The sequence below is a fragment of the Hipposideros armiger genome, unplaced genomic scaffold (genome assembly GCF_001890085.2).
Source record: "Hipposideros armiger isolate ML-2016 unplaced genomic scaffold, ASM189008v1 scaffold_40, whole genome shotgun sequence".
Lineage (NCBI taxonomy): Eukaryota > Metazoa > Chordata > Mammalia > Chiroptera > Hipposideridae > Hipposideros > Hipposideros armiger.
Genome location: NW_017731390.1, coordinates 4,745,619 through 4,768,958, shown reverse-complemented (window position 1 = coordinate 4,768,958; position 23,340 = coordinate 4,745,619). Strand labels below are relative to the sequence as shown.

Here is a 23,340-nt window from a genome sequence, read left to right as displayed (position 1 = left end):
CGGAGCTCAACGTGCCTGCTGCTGGAAAAGTGTGTCACTGGGGCACGAGGCGCTCCCTGGGATCACATGGTACCTGCTCCAGTGCCGCGTGCGGCCCGGGAACCCTGGGTTGCTGGCGCCTGCGCAGAGCCCTCTGTCCCAGGGAAAAAGGCTGGGGCAAAAGGCGGCTGAGATTGGCAGAGTGAAATATTGCTGCTGAGGGAACGTAGCAGGGCACACGTCTCGCTTCTTTGCGCCTGAGTGTCCTGTTTTTCTCCCATCACCTACTTACTTCCTGACTGCAACCTCTCTCCCTCTGGGACTTTTGCACCGGGAGCTCCAGATTCGCTACCCTGCAGCGCTGCGGAGCCGTCGGGCAGTGGCACCGGGTGCACTGCAGAGACCCGACCCACCTTGCTACCTTCTAGTTAGAACTACTGCAGGCGGATTCCCCCCCGGCCCCTTTCCCCCATACTCTCTCTGCTCTTCCCATGCAAAGCAGACCTCCGCTGCCTCAGAGTCCTCCCCTTCTGCAGGGCTGCAGTCCGGCCATCCCAAGACCTTGCTGCAGGGTACCTCTGATCCTGATCGAGAGCCGCGGGGTCCACTCACCGCCCTCAACCAGTGCCCAGGGGGCGACAGCGGCAATTGCAGCCTCCAATTTGTGTCAAGGTTCAGTTTGAATGAGCGCTCTCAGCCTGTGAAGACATGACGACCCTGGACTCCAACAACAACACAGGTACTGAGATTTCTTTACTGTCATCATCCTTTCTATGTCACTGTCTCCTCACTTCCATCTATGCCTTAGAACAAGAGGAACTTTGTAAGGGACTGAGGGACTCCGTCGGCGCAGGGATTTGCTAGCGTGATGAGGGCCACAGGCTGGGATTTCTAGAGCCGGCTGTTCGGCCTGGCAATGTGCCCAGAGGCTCCCCAACAGCACCCCTCAGAGTCCTAAAGCTCTCTTTAGCCTGAAGGACTGGGACAGTCCTGGGTAGGAGGAATAGGAGAGCAGGTATATGTGGTGGTGAGATGAACAGTTTAGAGAGCCTGGGAGTTTTGGAGCGGTGCCCCCAAACGCCCCCATCTGTCCACCCCCTGCTGCTGTGGCATGCCTGGCTTTTTCAGAAAGAGGGCCTTCTCCTTTCTCTCATTCTCTTCCCCTAGTTTCCGCAGGCTGGAAGGAACCTGAGAAGCAGTGGGGTGATCGGGAACTCCAAGACAGGAGGGGCTGGGGGAATGGGTCGGATCTCACTGGGGAATCCTCAGTGACAGTAGGGACCGGCACTTGAGGAGCTGGGAGAGTGGCGCTTGGCCCCAGGGAGGATACCCACTGCGCCGGGGCAGCCCGGAGGGCTCACATGGCTGCAGAGCCGGGCCCACGTGCTGCGTTTGTTTTCATTCAGCAGAAGCCGTGGTCGCCACCTCATTGGTCGTTGCCTTTCGGCCTCGTTACATAATGAGCTCCGCCCTCCGGTCGCCCCGGCAACGCGTGTTCCTCTCTCTCCTCCCCTCAGTCGTCCCGGCTCAACTGGCGTTGGGGGCCCAGCCCAGGACCCCGTGGCCCGGGAGGGGCGGGACGGGGGCGGGGCTGCTGCTCCGGATTGACGGGAAGCTGAGAGGGCGGGCCCTTGAGTTCCGGGGTTCCTCGTTGGGGAGCCACGTGCAAGAGGCACACGTGGAGCGGGGACGTGAGGCCGGCTGAGGGCTCGGCTCCCGCCCCGCCCTGCCGAGATCTGGGTGAAGCTGGGCTGACTCACCGCCCCCGCCTGCCTCCTTTTCCTGTCCGCCTGCCCGGGTCCCCCCTCCTCCCCATCACCCAAGCAGAGTAAGATGGAGCCATCCCTGACCTCGCGTGGCCTCATGTTTACGCTCCTCAAAGAGACCTCACATTTAGCTACCCTGCTCACTTCTTTCCTCTTTATTCTTTTTGCACCTATTTACCGTACTGCCTTTAGACTCAGCTTCTTCCCATTCCAAATTCTTTGTTACCCAAGCATCTCTTTCCTTAGTCCTGCAAACGCTGTCTTACTCCCCATCCCCACAAACAAGCTACAGTTTGTCTCTTAAGGACTTCCCCCCAAAAAACAACTACATCCCAGAATCATAGCTGAAAGGGTATTAAGTCTCATCTTTTTGTTTGTTTCACAGAAAGGAAAACTGAGACCCAGAGAGGGGAGTTGATTTACTCTAGGTCACACATCAAGTTGGTGGTGATAGCTCTAGATCTAGAACTAGACTCTTGAGCGTGTCCCTCACTTCCAGGTTGGAAGTATCTTTGAGGAGTCTTACTCTTTTTCGAATGGGAGAACTAGGTCAAGTTCATTTACTACCAAATAAATATCTCACCCCCCATGTCAGCCTTGAAACTGTAGGAGCTGATCTGTTGTGCAACTATTTTACAGGGAGCTAGGTTCACCCTGACCAACCTTGAGCTATTTTAGGGTTGCCCTGCCCAGCTTAGTGTGTGTCAGTGGGTGAGCAAAACATGTGCCTCTGGAGACACGGTAGCATGGCCTGTGTCGGCTCACACGTGTTGTGTCCTGGGATCCTCCCTTCTCCCACCCCTCCCATGGCAGGCCAAACTAGGTGCTTGGCAGAGGTGTGGCAGGCAGGTCACCTTTTTCTTCTGCTGATACCACGGGAACACGGCCACCTGGTTGGCAATGTAATCAGAGGGCCAAAGTCCCTGAGTGGCCAGAGAGCCAAGGTCGTTGTCACCAGGCTGAGAGATCTGGAAGGTGGAATTCCAAAGCCATAGGCTGGGCAATTCGTCCTTCATGTTTACCTCCTGCAACTTGCACTGTTGCCTTTCCTGGACTCAGAGAGAGACTCTACTCTGACTCTGGCTATTGGAGGCCAGGGGAACCAGACGGGGCAGGTTTGGTATTTTTGGCACCTTCAGAGAATACGTCTTCCAATTTTGGGGGAATGTGACTATCTTACTCTTGTAAGCCCTCCACTCACCTCACTGTTGGCTAGCTGCCCCTCGTTGGTCTCATCCCTGGAATGGTGTTGGTGTTAATCAGCAGCTGTTTATTTTGGAAGACTGGGCCTTATGAATGGATCTCAGCTGCTCATCCCAGCCCCAGGTCTGCCGCTGACAAATAAGTCATTAGCTGCAGTCAGTATTTCCAAGGAAGGCATCCAGGGCAGGGGGGTACATACTCATACGTGAGACACCCACAGTGGACATACCTCTAGGGAAGTACCTGAAACCCAAGGCAGAAGCTGAATATATCCTGCAAAGGGGTCATGGGTGTTGGTTGGCCATATCTAGTATGTGTTGGCGAGTTGCTTATTGTGGCTCTCCTGGGGACTCTTAAGATTAGGGTTCCACATGGTTAACTTCTGAGTGTCCAACAGTGTTTGGGGGAGGCAGGTGGGGAATGAGCAGAGTGGTGCCCTACGACCAGATATGTGGTGGCTAACACCCCCTTTCCTGTGTTCTCCTGCCAGGTGGCGTCATCACCTACATTGGCTCCAGCGGCTCTTCCCCAAGCCGCACCAGCCCCGAGTCCCTGTATAGTGACAGCTCAAATGGCAGCTTTCAGTCCCTGACCCAAGGCTGCCCCACCTACTTCCCACCGTCACCCACTGGCTCCCTCACCCAGGACCCTGCTCGCTCCTTTGGGAGCATTCCACCCAGCTTGAGTGATGATGGCTCTCCCTCTTCTTCATCTTCCTCCTCCTCCTCCTCCTCCTTCTATAATGGAAGCCCCCCAGGGGGTCTACAAGTGGCCCTGGAAGACAGCAGCCGAGTGTCCCCCAGCAAAAGCACCAGCAACATCACCAGTGAGTACATTTCCAGCTGATCTGGGGGAAAGGAAGGTGGCCCGCCCTAGGTTAGGAGTTTGGTATCCATGTGACATCTACCCTGGCCTCGAAGATTTCTCCTAGAGTTGCACCAGCTGTCCAGCCCAGTCTGGTCATTCAAGTGCCCCCTAGATACTGGTGCTGCTCCTCAGTGTTACCCCCAGAATCTCCAGCCCAGAAAACCTCCATCTACAGCCCCCCAGACATCCCCCCTGCTCACCCACTGCCCCTCTCTTCCCACAGAGCTCAATGGCATGGTGCTACTGTGTAAAGTGTGTGGGGACGTTGCCTCCGGCTTCCACTATGGCGTGCATGCCTGTGAGGGCTGCAAGGTGAGTCAGGTTGGGGTTAAGGGCAGGGGCAGGTGACGCCCCCCAAGACACAAATGTCTGGCCGAGGCAGAGATGCTCACTAGCTGCCCCTACCCTCCAGGGCTTTTTCCGTCGGAGCATCCAACAGAACATCCAGTACAAAAGGTGTCTGAAAAATGAGAACTGCTCCATCGTCCGCATCAATCGCAACCGCTGCCAGCAGTGTCGCTTCAAGAAGTGTCTTTCCGTGGGCATGTCCCGAGATGGTGAGGCAGCACTGTCGCCCCACAAGCATCCCCACACTCTCCCCCTTCCTTTTACCCAAAGTGTCTGAATTAATCTCTCCCTTATAAAAAGTCCTAAACTAAGACTTGCCCTACCGTGAGCCTCATTTCCATAGGGGATGCCCCTATTTCATCTTTCCCATCAGTCCCTCTGGTTACCTCCTACCACAATCCCTACTTAGAAAACCCCCTTGATGGGTGTGGCTTTGCTGGTTTTTGTTTTGATGTGGAACCCCAAGCCTTCAGGTTCTTGCCCTTTCGGGAGGAAGGAAGTTAGAGAAGCATGTGAGTGTGTATGAGAACTTCCTGACACTGCTCTCATCCTGTCACAGCTGTGCGTTTTGGGCGCATCCCCAAACGAGAGAAGCAGCGGATGCTCGCGGAGATGCAGAGCGCCATGAACCTGGCCAACAACCAATTGAGCAGCCAGTGCCCACTGGAGACTTCGCCCACCCAGCACCCGACCCCAGGCCCCATGGGACCCTCACCACCCCCGGCTCCGGCCCCCTCACCCCTGGTGGGCTTCTCCCAGTTCCCACAACAGCTGACGCCTCCCCGATCCCCAAGTCCTGAGCCCACGATGGAAGATGTGATATCCCAGGTAGCCCGGGCCCACCGAGAGATCTTCACCTATGCCCATGACAAGCTGGGCACCTCACCTGGCAACTTCAATGCCAACCATGCATCAGGCAGCCCTCCGGCCACCACTGCACATCACTGGGAAAGTCAGGGCTGCCTGCCTGTCCCCAATGACAACAACATCATGGCCGCGCAGCGTCATAATGAGGCCCTGAACGGTTTACGCCAGACTCCCTCCTCCTATCCTCCCACCTGGCCCCCTGGCACTGCCCACCACAGCTGCCACCAGCCCAACAGCAATGGGCACCGTCTATGCCCCACCCACGTGTACCCAGCCCCAGAAGGTGAAGCACCGGCCAACAGTCCTCGGCAGGGCAACTCCAAGAACGTTCTACTGGTGAGGGCACTAGGGGTGAGGTGGGCAGAGGGCCCAGACGACTGGATTTAGCTTAGGGCAGCTGGGTGTGCCTGGAGGCTAACACAGGGATATCCTCTTCCCAGGGGAGAAAGCTCGGCCATGTAGCAAGGGCTCTGCCTGGGAATCCCTGATCTCCACCTGAACCTTGTTGCTACTTTACCTGAAAGACCCATCGTCCAGGGCCACAGCCCTTCAGCGAGGCAGAATCTAGGTCCCAGACCTGCTGGGGGAGCCCATCTGAGCTAGCCTAACTGATACTCCCCTCCCCAAATCCCTTCCTCCTCCAGGCATGTCCGATGAACATGTACCCCCATGGACGCAGTGGGCGAACCGTGCAAGAGATCTGGGAAGATTTCTCCATGAGCTTCACACCCGCTGTGCGGGAGGTGGTAGAGTTTGCCAAGCATATCCCTGGCTTCCGTGATCTTTCTCAGCATGACCAGGTCACCCTGCTTAAGGCTGGCACCTTTGAGGTGAGTGATTCTCTGTGCTTCCTGCTCTTGATCTTGGGCTTGGTGTCTGGGGCAGGCAGGGGCTCTGAAAGGCTTGGAAAGAAAGCCCAGTATCTTTGTCTTTAAAGACTGACTGATGAGGAGGGGACAGAATGCCTCAGGATGGCTGGGACTTGTCTTCTCAGCTGGGGTCTAATCACTTTCCATTGCCTTAAAATAACACCTTAGGGCACACTGCTACCCACCTTTCAGGCCTGAGCAAATTAATTTTGGTTAAGTGCTTTGCCCAAGGTCACAGGTAGTGACAAAGTTGAGACTCATTCAGGCCTGTTGGGATTCCAAAACCAGTGGGATGGTCCCCATCTTCCCACCTGGTTCCCCCCTCCCCCACCTCCAGCACCACCGTTACCCATTCAGAAACTATCCCCGCTCTTTACTGAAAAATCTAAGGCAGCACCAGTAAACCCTTCAGAAAACTTTAGGGGTGATTGGCAAGTGCTCCTGCCACCCCACTCAGGATGACTGTCCCTTTAGGTGCTGATGGTGCGCTTCGCATCGCTGTTCAACGTGAAGGACCAGACGGTGATGTTCCTGAGCCGCACCACCTACAGCCTGCAGGAGCTCGGCGCCATGGGCATGGGAGACCTTCTTAATGCCATGTTCGACTTCAGCGAGAAGCTCAACTCCCTGGCGCTTACCGAGGAGGAGCTGGGTCTCTTCACCGCGGTGGTGCTTGTCTCTGCAGGTAGGTCAAGCTCTTGCCCGAGTCTGACCCCGGGGAGGAGGCGGACGCAGTTCAAATTCAACACACCTTTTATGGAGTACCTACTCTATGCCAGGCCCTGCGCTGGGCACTGGGGATACAGACATGATTCAGACACAGTCTAGCTTGGGAGACAGACTCATGCCCGACTAATTATAAAACAGTGAGATAAGTGTCACAGTAGAAGCATGAACCAAGGGCTTTGGAAACACAACTATTTCTGCCTGGGGAGCTGGGCAAGGAGGTGACATTTAAGTGGGGCCTCAAAGGACAATTAAGATATTGCCAGGCGGGGGTGGGGGGTGGGGTGGTTAGGGATAGCGGGGAAAGGGCAGCCAGGCAGAGGGAACTACAGAGCACAAAGCAAGGGAGCCTGGATATGTTTGGCCTGTTCAGGGAAGGAGAGTGGCCTTGTGGGATGGGAGGTGACCAGCCCTGCTGAGCCCATGCTCCCAGCTCTCAGGCACCTCCTGCTCTGCGGCAGAGGTCTGGGAGGAGGAGTCTGTGCTCCCCTCCTCCTCCTTCCCCCTCAGCCCTCTGAGGGGTTTCAGGGAGAGGCTGCATTGCCCACCACGTCCTCCTCCTCCTTGCAGACCTCCGGTTCCTCGTCAGAGGAGCTCAGGGAGCCTGCCTCACTGCTGTCGTCTTCCCCACAGACCGCTCGGGCATGGAGAATTCCGCTTCGGTGGAGCAGCTCCAGGAGACGCTGCTGCGGGCTCTTCGGGCTCTGGTGCTGAAGAACCGGCCCTTGGAGACTTCCCGCTTCACCAAGCTGCTGCTCAAGCTGCCGGACCTGCGGACCCTGAACAACATGCATTCCGAGAAGCTGCTGTCCTTCCGGGTGGACGCCCAGTGACCCGCCCGGCCGGCCTTCTGCCGCTGCCCCCTTGTACAGAATCGAACTCTGCACTTCTCTCTCCTTTACGAGACGAAAAGGAAAAGCAAACCAGAATCTTATTTATATTGTTATAAAATATTCCAAGATGAGCCTCTGGCCCCCCGAGCCTTCTTGTAAATACCTGCCTCCCTCCCCCATTACTGAACCTCCCGTCCTCCCCTATTTAAACCACTCCCCCCCTTTATTCTCTAGCCCCCCAATTTGTTCTATTCCTGTCTCAAATCCAATAGTTCACAGCTGAGCTGGCTTCTGTGGTGTGTGCTCGTTGTGGGGGTGGGGTGGAAATATTGCCAAGTCTGGGGGCACACCTCTCCATCTGGTCAGTTTGTGGGGCGGGACTCTGCCAGCAGATGGGAGGATACAGGGAAACAGCACGCAAGTCTAAGGGGGGGGGCGCCCAAGGGGGTTATTTTCATCATATATTTATTACATAAATATATAGTAAAATAGACGAGCAACAATTACCATAAAAATATCTTTCTTTAAAATCCTGACCCAAAACACAACGGGGTGAAAAATCGCACATAACAGACATACTGATTGTCAACGTGGGGCAGGAGTAGGAGCCCCCCCAAGTCACCCCTACTGGCCCCACCCCTCCCTGGGAAAGGGACCTACCTCCTTCCCTGTTTCTGGCCACAACCCCCCTCCCCCCACCCCAGCACCAGCTTCTCATACATTCAGTAGCGCCTCCAGGGAAGTGTCCCCCTCCCCCAACCCAGGAGTTCCCAGGGCAGGAATTACTGTCCCCCTTATGGACTGTGTCTATGTCACACGCCCTGCCCTCTCCCAGCCCTGTAGACCCGCCACCAGGGGAAGGGGTAGGGGCTCCTCCACCCCCACCCTCCCCAAGTCTGAGCAGAGAGGAGGCTGGATGAGGTATGTGTGTTATGAGTGATGGGACGGGGAATACTGAGATGGAGAGGCAGGTGGTGGGGGCGGGGTAGTGGTCATGGCTCTGGCACCCCCTTGTCCTGGCCTGGCCCCCTCATCCTATTCTCAGTAGCCACTCTTCCCACCAATACTGCACCTGCTGCCCCACCCTGCCTGCCCTAGTGCCCCGGGCCAATACTGGGGGAGGCACGCTAAGCACCCACGTCAAGGCCATCCCCCTCATTAGCACCAATGGCCCCCAGGAGAGGGCCCTGTCGCCCACTTCCAAAGCAGGGACTGGGACAGCTGCCTCTCTAGAGCAGGTTCGTGGCACTCCTGAGTCCCCCCAGCTCCTCCCCACCACATGTACTCGCTCACACATTCACGCAGAGAAATGCACACACACACCCCACATCACTGAGAGTGAGGGGGAGGGGTCGGGAAGAGTTGGGGGGGGGCGGTCACAGCTCATATGATTGGGGAGGGGTGGGGGGATTCCCAAGCGCCTGTAAGAGGCTAAGCCTCTTCAAGGCCTTTTCTCCACCATGTCCATGGCTGAGAATGGGGATGGAGGGGTCGAGTTGGGGCTGGAGGAATGGGGGAAACAGCAGACAGGTCAGGAATTCCACTGGGCCCCCAGGGGTAGGAGGAGGGTACAAGAGGGCTTTCCCATAGGACAGGAGGAATCAGTGCCCCAGGAGAGAAGGAGGGAGAGACAAAGACAGCAGGCGCAGCCCACCAGCCCAAGCAGGGACAGGTCAGGCACACGCACAGGTGACAGTGGATGCTCTTCCAGGCCCCCCCCCCTTTCAGGACACCTGAACAGTGGGGGAAAGACGTGCCCTGATGGGCAGCATAGCATTGCCTTCGTGTGTGGGTGTGTGGATGTGTGTGTGTGTGTGTGTGTGTGTGTGTGTAGGGGGCTGTGGCAGGCTGAGGGTTAGGGTGGGGTGGCAGGTTCCCCACTGCTTAAGACATTTTTGCCCCAATAGTGCAAAGCGCAGGAAGCCCTGGCACCCCTCCCCTGCCCCTGCCCCGTTCCCCATGGCTTCCGGGGGGCATCTGTGTCCACCCATTCATCCCTGCCGACATGCAGCCCTGAGCCCAGGGCCCTCTGGTCTGCTCTGTCCCTCCCCACCCTCCCCTTGCCGCACCTATGGGAGAGCTACCTACTCAGACCCTCTCCCCTGCAGAGTGGATGCTAGCCAAAGGGAGGAGGGAGGAAGGCAGCTCACCCAAGTGCAGACCAACAGAGCACTCCACACCAGGAGGGTGGGAGGCGGCTCAAGCCAAAGTCCCTGAATTAGAGAAAAGAAGAGGGGAAAGGGGTCCCAGGGGCCGAGGGGCGGCTGGCCTAAAGAGCTTCAAAGAGAAAGGAGGAGCACCAACCGCCCCTTCCCCTGGGGCCTCAACTAAGTGCCATTGATCAAAGCACCCCATTCCTGGGGCCTGCCCACCCAGAGTCTGGGTTGGTAAATTGAGTGGGAGTGGGGAAGGAGGAGGGCAGAGGTCAGAGAGAGCCCAGAAGACATATGGGAAACGGAGTCCTAAGGGGGTGGAGGCTCTGGGAGAAGCTAACGCACAGCCCCCTCGCCCCGAGTGCAGCAGCATCTGGATTGTGGCTAATACTGCAGGATGTGAGGAGGGCGGGAGTTTGAGCCACAGTTTTTCCTGTGTGGGTGCCAAGGTGCAGAAGGAGTGGGGGGGGGCGGTGGACAGGGAGAGGCCCCTGGGGCTGGGCACTTGAAAGGGGAGCTGTGCAGGCAGCAGGGCAGGCTGGTGAGGGGCCAGCTGGCATCCAGCGTGAGAGGTAGATGGAACTCAGCGGGCACGAGTGGCAGAGAGCAGAGGGAGTACTGGGGTGGGGGTGCCAAAGGGGCACAGAGGGAGGGGCAGGGCAAGGGGGGTGGCCAGGACCCTGTTGTGTTAACTCACAGCTCTGATCGGCAGCCCTACGTTGGGGACCTGGTGTGGGGGGCAGTTCTTTCTGATTTGGGGGGAGGAGGGACAGCTCTCAAAGTGCATGGGGGTGGTAGGGGGGGATCCTCCCCTCTGGCCAGCTTCAGTTAATAATTTAATATCATCTCTATCAATCGCTCGCGCTCTCTCTCTTTTTTCTTTTTCTATCTAGGTTTTCTTCATTTATCTTCTCCCCTTGCCTGGTTTCCAAAGTGCAGTTAGAATGACTATAATTTTTAACCTCCAGGGAGGAGCCAAGCCAAGCCCTTCTTTGCACCCAGGCATCTGGGGAGGCAGAGAGGCCCTTAGCCTGGAGGGGGAACCTAGGCCAAGGAACTGGGGGTGGGGGGCTCTCTCTCATGTGTGTGTGTAGGGGGTGAGTTGAGGGCATCTTCCCCCACCCCACATTCCTGTCCCCTACAGTCAAGATGGCTTGTCCCCTCTTAGTTCTCCCTCCCTTCCCCTATCTTCTTAGAGGACGGGGTCCTGGGAACTGCAGGACAAGGTCCCCCAGCCTCCCACTGTCCTTTTCATAGCCAGTTCATGTGTTTGCCCTGTCCCAGGGCTGGAGGTTCTGAGGAGGGACGGGGTAGTGCGGGGGTGTGTGTGGGAGCTGAATCTATCCGAGGATGAGAGGAAGGAGAGAAGAGGTGTGGGGGTCTCCCTCAGCCCCCAGCTCTGCCCCTTCTCTCCAGGCTCCTCCCCACCAGCTCCGCACACCCTCTGGCCGTCTGAGGCTTTAGACTTCCTGATCCTCAAAGACCTCGAGGAAGAGTGGGGGGAAGAGTTCGGTGGGGCACTCGACTTTCATGTGGAGGAAGCGGCTGGCGTGGCAGGCCCCGATCATGCGGAGGTCAGTCACCTTCATCAGCAGCTTGGGCCAGAAGTGCGGAATGTTGTGTTTGCGGTGGTTGACGTAGTGCTCGAACGCCAGCAGGTACGCCTCCTGACTCTTCTCAATCTTGTCCACACACAGCAGGCCTGAGCGGTCTGCAGGAAAACAAGAGGCATGGGGGTGAGTGGGTGAAGGGAGACAGAGGGGAGAGAGTAGGGGCAGTGAGGAGAGAAAACAACACTGTGGGGGTGGGGGGATGTGTAGGAGCAACCGCAGGGCAGAGGGAGGGGGGCTAAGGGGACGGGGATATGGAGGGATCAGCCAAGAGGACAGAGGGACGAGAGGCGGGCCTCGGAAAAGACAGGAAACTTGGAGATAGGTCAGCACTGTGGGTGGAGAGGAGGGTTGGTGGTCAGAGAGGTGGGGTGGTAATAGGGGTCGTGAGGGGATGGGGGCAGAGATAAAGAATGGCGTAAAGATGGGATAAAGAGCAGAGGAGGGATTGGGAAGCAAGAGATGGGCCTGGGGAACAGAACGGAGGGGGGATAGGTGACACAGCAGGGGACAGGGGACAGAGGGTGGGCCTGGGTGACGAAGATGTCTTGGATGACAGAGGTAAACTTGTGGGACACAGTTTGTGGGTGGGTTTGGAGGGGCAGAGAAGCTGACGAGCAGAGGGACTAGGATGGAGGATAACGTTAGCCCTCCCAGTCAACCAGCAGGTACCTGTTGACATTAGCAGCACAGCCTGCAGTAGAGCCACTTCTGTGTCATCCAGGTTAAAGGCAGAGAGTGACTTGCCCAATTCAAAGATGGCGTCAGAGACTACACCCAGGCCACCATTCTTGAGCTGCTCCCGCTTGACAGCCATCTCTCCACTCAGCGTCAGGGTGTCGCTCTCGGGGTCATAGCGCACAGCCGCTCTTAGGGACATGATCTCCATGCAGCACCCCTTCAGGAGGATGATCTGGTCTTCACAAGGCAGCTGCAGAGCGGCAGGGCCACAGGAACACTCAGCACGCCCCGCTCCAAAAGTGTCCCCTGTGGGTGCCCCCTGGGAGCTACGAGGCCACCATTGGCCTTAGCCAGTAACATGTACTCTGAACAACTAAACTTGCACTGGGCCACAGACATGCCCTATTTCATTAAACCTCACAATTATCCCATCATTATCTCCATCTCCACTGCAAATGAGGAAACCTAGATACAGGAGAGTTAGGCAACATGGCCAAGGTCACACAGCTAGTATGGCAGCCTGTCCCCAGTTAGTGCTCTTTAAGATAAGAACTTCCAGGCTCTCTTAAGAGTTGCGATGGCCACATAGACTTCAGGGGACTGGGCACCTGCTGGTTCCTTAGGGATAAGGTAGGAGAGAGAGAGAGAGAGAGAGAGAGAGAGAGAGAGAGAGAGAGAGAGAGATATGCTGAGAGACAGAGGGAGACAGAGAAGAGAGAGACAGAGAAGAGAGAGATGGTACACGCTGTACTCTGGGTGTGTGTTAACCTAAAGGAATTGCTCCCTGCCCAGAGAAACTCAGATGAGCACGTGCTGAGACTGGGTAGCCTGGGAAGCAGCCCCAGGCTTCCCTCCAGTGTCTCTCCTCCCATCTGCCACTCACCTCGGAGAACATGGGCAGTTTTTTGGCAAAGTCCACCACACGGGTGATGGCCGGGGTGATGATCTTGGTAAACTCACTGAAGGCCTCTAGGTCCACCTTGTCTCCGTCCGGCATGGAGACAATGGGTGACTGGCCAATGTCATCAGGCTAGAGGGAAAGATGGGGGTCAGCAGGGGCTGCAGACCCCTTTTAACCTCTCACTGAGGCTCCCTGCCCACCAGGGGGAGCTCCAAGGCAGCTTGGGGAAGATGGGCCACCAGTATCTGGGAGTGCTATGTCCCAGGCCTAAGGCATCTCTTTCACCTTGGGGCAGTGAATAGATCAGAGCCAGAGCTCCAAGTCTGCTAATAATAACAAATGATCATAACGGTAGTAGAAGTAATGTCATAATAATAGAAGCTATATTTATTGAGTATTTAATATGTGGCCAGGCGTTAAGGCTACATGTTTTACATATATTATCTCATGTAATCCTTCCCATAACCCTGTAAGTAAGATATTATAATGCGCTCCATTTCACAGATGAGGAAACTGAGGCATAGTGCAGCTAACTAATAAGCCCAAGGTTACATGACTAGTAAGTTGTAGAACCAGGATATAAACCCAGGTAGTTTGATTCCTGACCGTTACACGTACATCTGCTTGGTATTGGAGCCTGTGTTCTTATTACAACAGACAGCGCACTGTTCCACCCCCAGGAACCAGACATGTTTTCTGCCTTCCCCTACCAAATACAACCAACCATCTACACTCGAGCTGACTGTTCACTTGGCACTCAGTTTTGCCAGGGCCTAATACAATGCCTGGCACCCAGCAGGTGCCCCAAAATACTGTTACATGACTGTGTCCTCACCCTCTCCTCCCAGTCGCTGTGGACAGGAAAAAAGAGGAGAGTTCGCTGCTGTTCACTAGAGGTTCAGTGAGGAAGGCAAGGCCCTGTCCTCACGGAGCTCCCAATCGGATGGAATAGGCAGGGCCCAGACAGCGGTGACACATATACAGGTGTGCCACAAAGGTGTGGAGAGTATCAGCTTTGGGTCGGATTAAATTAAGACGGCTTCCCGGTGGAGGCAAGACCCTGAGCTTGCTCTCCTCGCCCAGGTACCTGGCTGCCGCTCGCCCCCACCCCCGTCTCTCCTTACCAGGAATTTCCGCCTCTGCTTCCAGTGGCTGCCCTGGGCATTTGTGCTGCGATGGGCCTCCGTGGCAACATGGATCAGATCCCACTCTTCAGGAGTGGGCTCTGGTCGCTGCTGCAGTGATCGGATCATCTCTTCCTTCCGTCGCCGCTCCCGGTTCTGCTCAATCAGCTTGCGCTTGGCCACCCGCTTTGAGTCATCTAGAACCACTGTCAACAACAGGGAGACACACACCCTTTGCATGACATTCTGCACAACCCTCTCAGAAACTACTCTTCCCAGTGTACAGGTTGGGGAGACTGAGGGCCAGAGAGGTTAAGCGACGTCCAAGTCACTTAGCAGTTGGGTGGCACAACCTGAATCATGATAATCCCTGGGACATCAACTCTACTTTGGGCTGGTTCAGAGGCATAGCAGATTCTGGTCTAAAGGGTTATGGTGATAGTAATTATTAGAAGACCCTGACCCCCAATCCCTAGCCAGTGAAAGATGCCCTCTCTCACCCAGAAGTGGGGTGTCTTCTCTGATAGTCGGGAACACTGTGCTACGGTGGGGTGCTCAGGACTTCCTTCCACCCAACAAGTCCCTGTGAGGCTTGGAGTGGTGAAAGGCAGTAAGCACTGGGGCTCATGCGCAGCGCCCAGAGAGGAATCCTCTCTCTGTTTCCCTTTCCCCAGGGATGAGGGTGGCAGAGGCCAAGATTCTGAACATTCCTTCCATCGGCCTGACCTGGATTGTCACTCTGCCCTGTGGGCCCTGAGGGTACCCCAGAAGGGAGCTGCCATACCTGAACTTACCCCCACCCACAGTCACCTGGCCCGACTCCCCCCACCAGTCCCCTTACAGTCCATGGCCATGCCCACGGCAATGCACTTCTTAAAGCGGCACAGCTGGCACTGGTTGCGGGTAATCTTGTCGATGACACAGCAGCTGTCATATTTGCAGGAGTAGGTGGGATGGAGGTTCTTCTGGATTGTGCGGCGAAAAAAGCCCTGGGGTTGGGGGGAGACGAAGCCTCTGGTCATGATCTCCCCCCTCCTGAACCAACCATGCAGTTCACTGAGGGGGTGGGGGATTAGTGAGGGAACCTGGCATACTCCTGACACAGCAAGCCCAGGATCACTGGACTCTGCCAGGACTTAGGACCTTAGAAACACACGTCCTCAGCTCCCCAGGCTGCTAAGGGGTGGGGCTACTAGGGTAGGGATGGTGTTGGAGGTGAGGATGACTGCAGTGGGGACATCCGGGCCTGGGATGGATGGTGTGAGGTTCTGCGAGGCCTGAAGGGATAGCAACGTTGGAAGTCCAATTAATCCCTGAATTTTCCATCTTGCGAAATGACTCTAAAAACAACACTGACCCCCAAACCATTCTCATCCATGCTGCCTGTTGCCCATGCTCGTGGAGTTCATGAAATTGGGAGAGGGGGGGTGTCAAAAAGTCTAAATATGGCAGTGGGTATGAATTCTAGTAGCTTTAAAAGAAAATTTTCAATTCTATATATCATGTTGAACACACACTATGTGCCAGACACATGTAAACCTTTTCTTTGATGCATCATTCCATTTCACACTCATGTCAACCCCATGAGGTAGGAGCTACCACTGTCTCCATTCTGCTGACTAGAAAACTGAAGCTTGGAGAGATGCGATTTGCCCAAAGTCACTTAAGTTGCTTAAATTGCCCAAATGGCTAAATGGGCGGCAGAGTCGGAACTGGTACTGAGGTATGGGACGCCAAGGTCTGAGCTCTCAGACTCTGGGATGCATTAAAATCACTGAAGCGCTTACCAAAAATACAGATTCCTGGGCCTCACTCTAGACCTATAAAACCAAACTCTTTAGGGGTAGGGTCAGGCATCTCTGTCCTTTTGAGATGCTCCTCTGGGACTCAGACGTCCTTGAGGGTGAGTCTCTTTGGTCTATGTTACATTGCTTGTTTTATATCCAGGGACACTGCTATGGGACGCTAAGTCCCTGGTGGTCTTGGTTTGGTTGACACCCAGAAAGGCAGGAACTTGAAGCCTTAACATATCTTTAAATATTTCTGTTTCCTGGAAGGTTTTACATTTTTGGGAGGTAATGATCCCAGAAAAAAATCATGCAGGTTGATATGTCCAAAGTGAAGTCTAATGGCCTCCCCAAGTTTATGACCTTGTCCCCTCTGCCCAGGGAGACGCTGCCATCCTCTTCTCCTCTGGGCTCCACCATGCCCCACCAGCAAAGGGTTCTTACCCTTTTGGGTTCAGGAGAAGAAACTGGGGGGCTTGCTCCAAGGCAGATTCCTGGGCTCCACCACAAAGGTTCTGCTTGAGGCCTGGGGATCTGCATTTAACTAGTACTGCAGGTGGCCCGTGAATCACATTTTGAAAAACACTGATGTTGGTTTCCACCGATGTCTGTCTCTCTCTGGTAGGCTGTGGCCAGCTTGTGGGCAGGGTACATACAACACCCCTTACATGCTGAATGGATGGATGATAGCTGGCATTTACTGAGTGCTTCTTATGTGCCTATCACTGTTTTAAATGCTCTGTGTGAATGATCTCCTTTAATTTTCCCCACAACACTATGTAGCATGATTATCCCCATTTTATAGATGAAGAAACTCAGGCTCAGAGAGATTAGGTTTTTTTTTACCTATCAGGAGCAGGGTAGGGATTATGAACGAACAGATGGATTAATGAATAAGAGACATGATAATGATGTGAAAGGTGGGCTTTAGGTTACATGTTTATAGAGCCATCTGTTGTACCAAGTATTGAGGGCCTACAGGGAGTGAGATGGGGGTTCAGGTGGTGGGGGAGGGGCAGGAGCTGGCTGGTTCATACCTTGCAGCCCTCACAAGTGATGCAGCGGTAGTGATAACCGGTTGCCTTGTCCCCACACACGACACACTGCTCGTCTTTGTCCAGGTAACTAGGGATATACCCTGGGCGGGAAGAAGGGAGGCAGGCATGGCTTGGACCCCAGCAGAGAGGCTCCTACACTTTCTCCATCCCCCCCGACTTTTCCTTCCTGACCCATGCCCTAGCCCAGCCTCCCTGAAGGGTAGAATCCTAGAGACCCATCAGGGGTTATCTTGTCCATCCCCTTCCCTAAGAATGTGGAGAATCCCAGAGTTCTGCCTGCCCATTCAGGCTTTCCTCTTGCTGCATCTAAGGAGCAAGGGATGCAGGAGGAGAAGCAAAGGTCAGCAGCTCATCTCAGAGGAATACAGCCTCTCAGCCCCTCAGCCAAGGCCCTGATTCCAGGGTGAGGGTGGGCGTCTCAGCCAAGGGCCCCCTGGAGAAGGGAAGAGGGCCTTCCTGACCTAATCCATCTTCAAGGCTGAGGCAAGCCCACATCACCCATCATCTCACCTCCAGACAAGCCCATCCTCAGCCCTCTAGGAGGCTCTCCCCACAGGACACGGGAGCTGCTGGTGCATGCCCAGCCTCCAGAAGAGCCCTGGCCTGGCTTCGTGGGGTTGAGGGCAGAGAGGAAGGGCACATGCAGCCAGGCTCACCTGACATGCTGGTTTTCAGGGAACATTGGCCGTTCTTTCTTTTTCGCTTTCCATCTGGTGACCTGGCACTGGATGGGGGCAAAGTGGGCAGAATCACAGAGCTGTCTTTGGGCAGCCCCCTTCTCATCCAATAGGTTTATATAAGCCCCCAGGACCAACTCCCTGCATCTTGTGTCCTCATTCTAACTCCCACCCCCAGGTCAGCTGACAAAAGCAGGGTCCAGCTATCTAGAAGCTTCAGGGAGACAGAGAAGGGGCTTGGCTGAAGCACAAGCATGTTCTAGGGCCCTAACATACACCACCACACACACACACACACACACACACACACACACACAAATCATAGAACCTTAAATACCCATAATCCACAAGATATCTACATGTTTAAGCCTTCAGTTCATGACTCACGCAGAAAAAATCTTCAGGACATGCTTAAAGCTATATAACCTTTAAAACACACACATATATATGCAACACAAGGCCACTGCATATAAATAACTATGCAGTCTTCCGTATAAACCCGAGCATGGTAAATAAGCACCAGGATCTACATATCTGTATAACTTTCAGGCTATTCTCAAATGTGTTATATGACCTCTAGGATATACCTATGTGTTATACAACCCTCTGGACAGGCACCTAATAATACCACCCTCCTCCCCTCAGTAAACATGTTCCTTGATTTCCAGGTCATACACACATGCTCAATAACCACAGTGACTGCAATCATGTGAACATGACCTTATACAGTGCCTAGTAGCTAGAACCTAGAACCAAGAATATGACAATAACTTCCAGAGTCACCCTGTCCACGGCATCCATTTAACAGAGCAGCAAACCGAGGCCCCACTTGTGCCTGGTGACACTCTGCACTGGAATCAGAGCCAGGACAAGGACCCTAAGTCTCTCCATGCACAGTGTTGGCGACCGCAGCCACTGTACATATATGTTGCCAGACTCTCCACATACGTGTTACATAACCTCAGCACACACAGGTTACATAAGCTTTCTACATGCATGCACGGATTGTATAACTCCCCACACCCTGCATGTTGCATGGCCCCTCCCCCTGGAGCCTGATGCAGCTCCCAACACACTGACACAGTGACCTTGGCCAGGGTCACAGTCAAAGACAGCTCTGTGTTCCACGCTCCCTGGGGACTACCCCTGTCTGATTTCTACAACCGTTGGGAGGTCAGATCTCCCGCCCACCTCCAAGAGGGGAGGGTGTGGGCAAACTCCCGGGCCACCTTAGCCCCAGTTGAGCTGGCGGTCCTCACCAATTACAAGATTTACACCTTCTAGGTGCAATCCCAGGGACAGCCACAAGGAGGCGCAGGGACATGGGGGAGGGGAGGGGCTGCAGCTCTGGGGGACCAGGAACCAGGATTCCCGCCTTTCTCCGGTTAGGAGCAGACTATCCCAGACCCACAGAAGTCTGGGCAGGGACTACAGAGGCTACCAGTAAGGGCGACACAGTGACACGTCAGATATTCTTTTTCAGAGCTCCCCCTGGGGTGAGGCTTGGAGGGAGAAACCCCTAGTGCCCTACCCAACTTCCAGCCCCATCCACTTCCACCACCCCTACAGGGACCCAGTCTTGGGCCCCAGGGCTTTGCCTGGCCAGGCCTCTGGCCTCCTGGCTCAAGATCTGGTCTCCTAGGCAACAGCCACTCTGCTCCCCAGAGCACCCCCTCCTCCACCCTATCCCTGGCCATAGGCACAGGCTGTGCCCAGCTCCAGGGGCACCACACCAGAGCTCTGAGCCACTTGGAGTTGACCGGAGAGGTCGAGACCCTCTGGGCTCCTCAAGGGCCATGCAGATCAGAGGTAGCCCATCCCTAGCAAGGTGTGCAGGATTGATGCCTCCTCCACGTGTGAGCAAAACCTTCACAGTTGGCATTCACTTCCACTTCCTGGGAGGAGCCCCATGGCAATGCATGCCCTTGCTCATGAACAAGGAAGAGCTTGTGGGGCTCCCAAAAGTTTCCAAATATAAGCGTGGGCTGTGACCAACAGTTACTGGTGCATGTGCCATTAACTGTCATGTCACATGCACCATGGCATGTGGACCTCACACTGGTGGTCAGATGTGAACAGGCTGGCAAGGAAAGGAAGCAAATGGCAAGGCTGTTGGATTCCACATGCTCAGGTAAGGGTGGCTGAGGGGACACTGAGGGCATTTGAGACTCCCCAGTACTGTCTAGGGAGGGGCCACGTGCCTGCTGCATGTAATTTCTCTGCTCTGTATCACCGCCCCACTCCAAAACGGGCATCTCTCAGTCCAGGAGCCTAATTCCCGGCCACATGTGAATATGACCTCATCTCCTGGGCAAAGGTACGCAGTAGCCTTGCTGGCCTTGCGCCCATTCCCCTAAAGGCCCAAGCTCAGCTCTCTTTTGCCCAGCCAGGTGACCATGCCTGCTGCCTAGGAGTTGGCACGACCTAGTTGCTAGATCTATTACCTGTTCTCCTCTGGGTCTGACCCACACTCCACCTTGCTTGGCTTCTGTTCCATTCACTTCAATTCCATCCAGGATGCCCTCCAGCACGCCAAGAGACTGGGGTGGGCACAGTGGCCCCCCCGGCACACCCACAGGCCACCCACCCCCCGCCACCCAGGCCTAGGGCACAGCACCCATGGTGCCCGCCTCAGCACTTGGCCTTTCACACCATGCCCTGTGCCCCAAGGGGGACAGGCGGTGAGAGGGGCCAGGGAGTGGCAGATGGTGGCACTGGGGGGAAAGCTGGGTCTGTGAGGGGAGGGGTCCTGGGCTCGGGGAGTAGCTTCAGAGTCTTGTCCTGTCCAGAAGTCCCTGTAGAGAGAGGAGAAAGGCAGGGATAAGGCGGCGCCATGGTGGGGGTGAACAGATACGAGTCCTTCGGTGGCAACATTTTGGGCTCCTGGGGTTCATATGATGGTAGTGTGCATGGAGGGCAGGCAGAGGGAGAGGACCAGGATAAGCCCTCAGATCAACAGGTATAGCAGGCAAGACTGGAGGTCCATGTCCTAAAGCCCCAGACATGGAAAGGGATGGAGGGAAAGAATGAGATCATCCATGTACCATGTCTCAATCCTCACATTCAGTAGTGCCTGGCCCTTAACAAGTGTCTATTAAACGTGAGCTATTGTTACCACTAATCTAGCCAAGTTTTGATAAAACTCATCATAATAAAGGGCAAGAGGGGACCAGAGACAAGCAGTTTTCAGCTCAGGCATGCGGGGCGGGGTACTCGTGAAGGAAGGGTGGGGTGTGGGCATAAGGGGCTGGGATCATGAATACCCATCTGAGTACCTTAATAGAGAGAGACACTGAAAACCATGGTGGAGAGCCGACCTCCCCGGCTGCTGGCCAAGCTATAACTCTTCAACCCTGGCCTCCTAAGGACTCCAGAGCTGTCCACAGAAGGCCCCAAATCACACTTCCCAGTCTGAGGACCGATATCCCAGTTGGTTTAGCTGAGCTACCACCCACCAGGATGGCAAGGGGAAGGGGAAAGGAACACACGCTAACTAACTAGATATGTGCCCTTTGCAGTGGGCAGCAGAACTTGACAGATGAGCAAACTGAGTCTCAGAAAGCTTGGTCGGTGACTCAAGTTCACAACAGCTAGCAAGCAGGTGGCTCAGGGAGCAAAAGCTTGAAGCTTGGCTTGACTGCTAGCCTTGTTCTGCTACCTGGGGTTCGAGGCAGTGCCAATCTGGGCCCCCCTTTTCCTCCACACTGTACCTCTGACCACAGGCTCCAGACCTGAGGCTTACTGTCTGCACACACAAGCAGGTGTGGGCACGTGCGAGGGGGACAAAGGGTGCAGCTCCCTACACACAACCTTCATCACGTGGCTGCTGCACCAGAGACCTCGCCCCTGGGCCCCCCACCCCACCCCCAGGAACTGATAAGGAGCCAGGGTAGGAGGGGAGCGGTGAGATAAGTCAGGCCATGGGCAGGGCAGGGCAGGGCAGTGGGACAGGGCCTCTGTACTCAGGCAAGCCCCCAGCGTGGGGAACGTGGCAGGAGGACAGAAGGGTGGCCCATTCTGTTTCTGGTACCCCCATAGACCAGGACTGGGCACTGGGGGCTGGACAGGAGACCGGGGGGCGGGGGTGCGAGCGGGGAGCCTTAGCCCAGAGAGCCGTCAAGAAAGTAGGTCAAGTTTTTCTTGGCTTGTGGAGAAATTCCTGTTATAAATTTATAATGGCGTAGCCAGCCCTAAGGGGTGGAGGTGGGGGGAGGAGGAGGAGTGGGTGGGGATGCCCAGGGATTGGGCACCGGGGCCTGCTGCCCTCAGCCAGAGCAGTGAGGGGTCGGGGGCCAGGGCAGTCTTGGGTGTTGGGCTGGACAATAGAGGGCTATTTTCTGTTGCCCGTTTCCACTTCTATCTGTGCCCAATGAGGCTTCCTTGGGTCTGTCTGTAGGCATCTGAATGTCTCTCTCTCTCTCTCTCTCTGGGTGTCTCCCCGTCTGCCCCCCCACCCCCAGGCTGTGCCTCGGTGCTTGGCACACCCTGGCTGCGGTGCTGCCCCTGCCTGTCTCCTACCCACCTGGCAAGCTGCCACCACTTGTTTACAGAGGCTGGAAAAATCCACTCGCCAGCCGGAGGCCCAAGCGCCCCCGGGGAAGGGAGGAGGCAGGCACAGGAGTGGGCATGCTGAGAGAGGGGCAGCCCTGGGGAGAAGGCCCTGGGGGCAAGCGAAGAGGGCCAGGGTATGTGCGAATGGGTATTAGCAGTTGTGGGCTAGGCCAGGCAGGGAACACCAGCAGCAGCCACGTGCCATGGGCAGCGCCTGCCCCGGGCCATAGCTCTGGAGGGCCCCCTTTTCCCTCACCCCTGCTACTGCCAGTTGCTACAGGGCACACCTGGGGCAGTGCCAACCTAAGCCACCATGTTTATTTTCCCTTCCCCCTCTCCAGCCCAGCCTTAACTCCAAATGTGTCTGGGCACTGCCAAGGGCTTGCACGTGCCCGCTGCAGGGAGGGGAAGGTTCTCTCTCTGCCCCACCTCCGAGCTGAGCTGAATGGTGCCCTGGTGCCTGTCAGTGCAGCCCAGGCTACACTGAGCCTCTGGCAGTGGGCAGAGAAGCAAGGTGCTGCCCTCACTGCTTACGGCACCCTCACCTGGCACCTAGCAAGAAGCTGGAACCCCTAGAGGCTTCTTGTCATCTCTCTAGGGACATACCTGGGCCTCTGAGATGACACAGAGCAAGCAGAGGGCCCAGCATGTGGGGAGGCACATACCACGTGAGCCTGAGTTAGCTGTGGGCAGAGAAAGGTCAGCAGGAAAGGGGGCTGGGGCAAGGATACCCACCCTGAAGGGCAGCCTCTCCCCTCCTCCTGGAGTCCAGCTTAATTCCCTCCGCTCCTTCCTGGCACATCCCCTGCAGAGGCAAGGCTCAGTCCCAAGGGAGCAGAGCGGGTGGAGCTATGGGGTTCTCAGACTAGCCTGGACAGCCGGACTCAAAGACCCACCTGTCGGCTGGCCTGGCCACCCACCCTCTCTTTGTCAGATAAGAGCTACTGGGTGGCAGTGTGGGCAAGGTGCCTGTGGAGGGGGAAGCATTTCATTAAGCTTAAGAGCTTCTACAACGGGGGGACCGAGACAAGCGCCCAATGCGGCATCCGTGGGCACCATGCCAGGTTCCCACTGCCAGACTGCCCCACTCCATAGTCCTGCAAACCCAAGGGACTTTCCCAAAGGACCCCTGGGGCTGCCAGAAGGGACTCTGCCCCCAAAATCTAGTCCCCAGTTCTACACAGTCTGCTCTCCTGAGTGTCTGCTCGTGGCTTTGACCCCGCCTGTCTGGGGCCCTTAAACTTTGTCCTTAATGCTCTAAAGAAAGCCCAGCCCTCCTCCTTGCTAACCACAGAGGGAAAGACATATTCATATAGAGGGGGTCCAGAAAAGGGGAGAAG

General features: G+C 55.7%; 2 protein-coding genes and 1 long non-coding RNA gene across 3 annotated transcripts in view; 2 read left to right on the top strand and 1 right to left on the bottom strand.

The window, feature by feature from the left end:
• Positions 1-42: 42 nt before the first annotated feature.
• Positions 43-7,750, top strand: NR1D1 (nuclear receptor subfamily 1 group D member 1). The gene is made up of 8 exons (XM_019638659.1): positions 43-718; positions 3,439-3,774; positions 4,039-4,127; positions 4,228-4,372; positions 4,723-5,366; positions 5,675-5,860; positions 6,374-6,584; positions 7,259-7,750. The coding sequence occupies exons 1-8, from the start codon at positions 688-690 to the stop codon at positions 7,456-7,458; spliced, it is 1,842 nt and encodes a 613-aa protein (XP_019494204.1). The 5' UTR covers positions 43-687; the 3' UTR covers positions 7,459-7,750.
• A 156-nt stretch (positions 7,751-7,906) lies between these two features.
• Positions 7,907-20,244, bottom strand: THRA (thyroid hormone receptor alpha). The gene is made up of 8 exons (XM_019638660.1): positions 19,894-20,244; positions 17,429-17,496; positions 16,752-16,852; positions 14,769-14,916; positions 13,928-14,133; positions 12,786-12,932; positions 11,894-12,152; positions 7,907-11,322 (listed from the first exon to the last, which is right to left on the bottom strand). The coding sequence occupies exons 1-8, from the start codon at positions 19,944-19,946 to the stop codon at positions 11,072-11,074; spliced, it is 1,233 nt and encodes a 410-aa protein (XP_019494205.1). The 5' UTR covers positions 19,947-20,244; the 3' UTR covers positions 7,907-11,071.
• LOC109380772 (uncharacterized) overlaps positions 17,503-23,340 on the top strand; it is a 23,815-nt gene continuing 17,977 nt past the window's right edge. Inside the window, exon 1 of the long non-coding RNA XR_002123557.1 lies at positions 17,503-19,580. This is a non-coding gene — a long non-coding RNA (uncharacterized LOC109380772). The remainder of the gene's footprint in view (positions 19,581-23,340) is intronic.

Excerpts from the sequence above, each read along its gene's own strand:
- NR1D1 (XM_019638659.1), top strand. The coding sequence starts at position 688 with ATGACGACCCTGGACTCCAACAACAACACAG. Across the intron at positions 719-3,438 it reads GGACTCCAACAACAACACAG|GTGGCGTCATCACCTACATT; the intron begins GTACTGAGATTT and ends TTCTCCTGCCAG. Across the intron at positions 5,367-5,674 it reads ACTCCAAGAACGTTCTACTG|GCATGTCCGATGAACATGTA; the intron begins GTGAGGGCACTA and ends TTCCTCCTCCAG.
- THRA (XM_019638660.1), bottom strand. The coding sequence starts at position 19,946 with ATGGAACAGAAGCCAAGCAAGGTGGAGTGTGGGTCAGACCCAGAGGAG. Across the intron at positions 14,134-14,768 it reads CGTGGGCATGGCCATGGACT|TGGTTCTAGATGACTCAAAG; the intron begins GTAAGGGGACTG and ends TGTTGTTGACAG. Across the intron at positions 12,153-12,785 it reads AACTGCCCATGTTCTCCGAG|CTGCCTTGTGAAGACCAGAT; the intron begins GTGAGTGGCAGA and ends GCCGCTCTGCAG.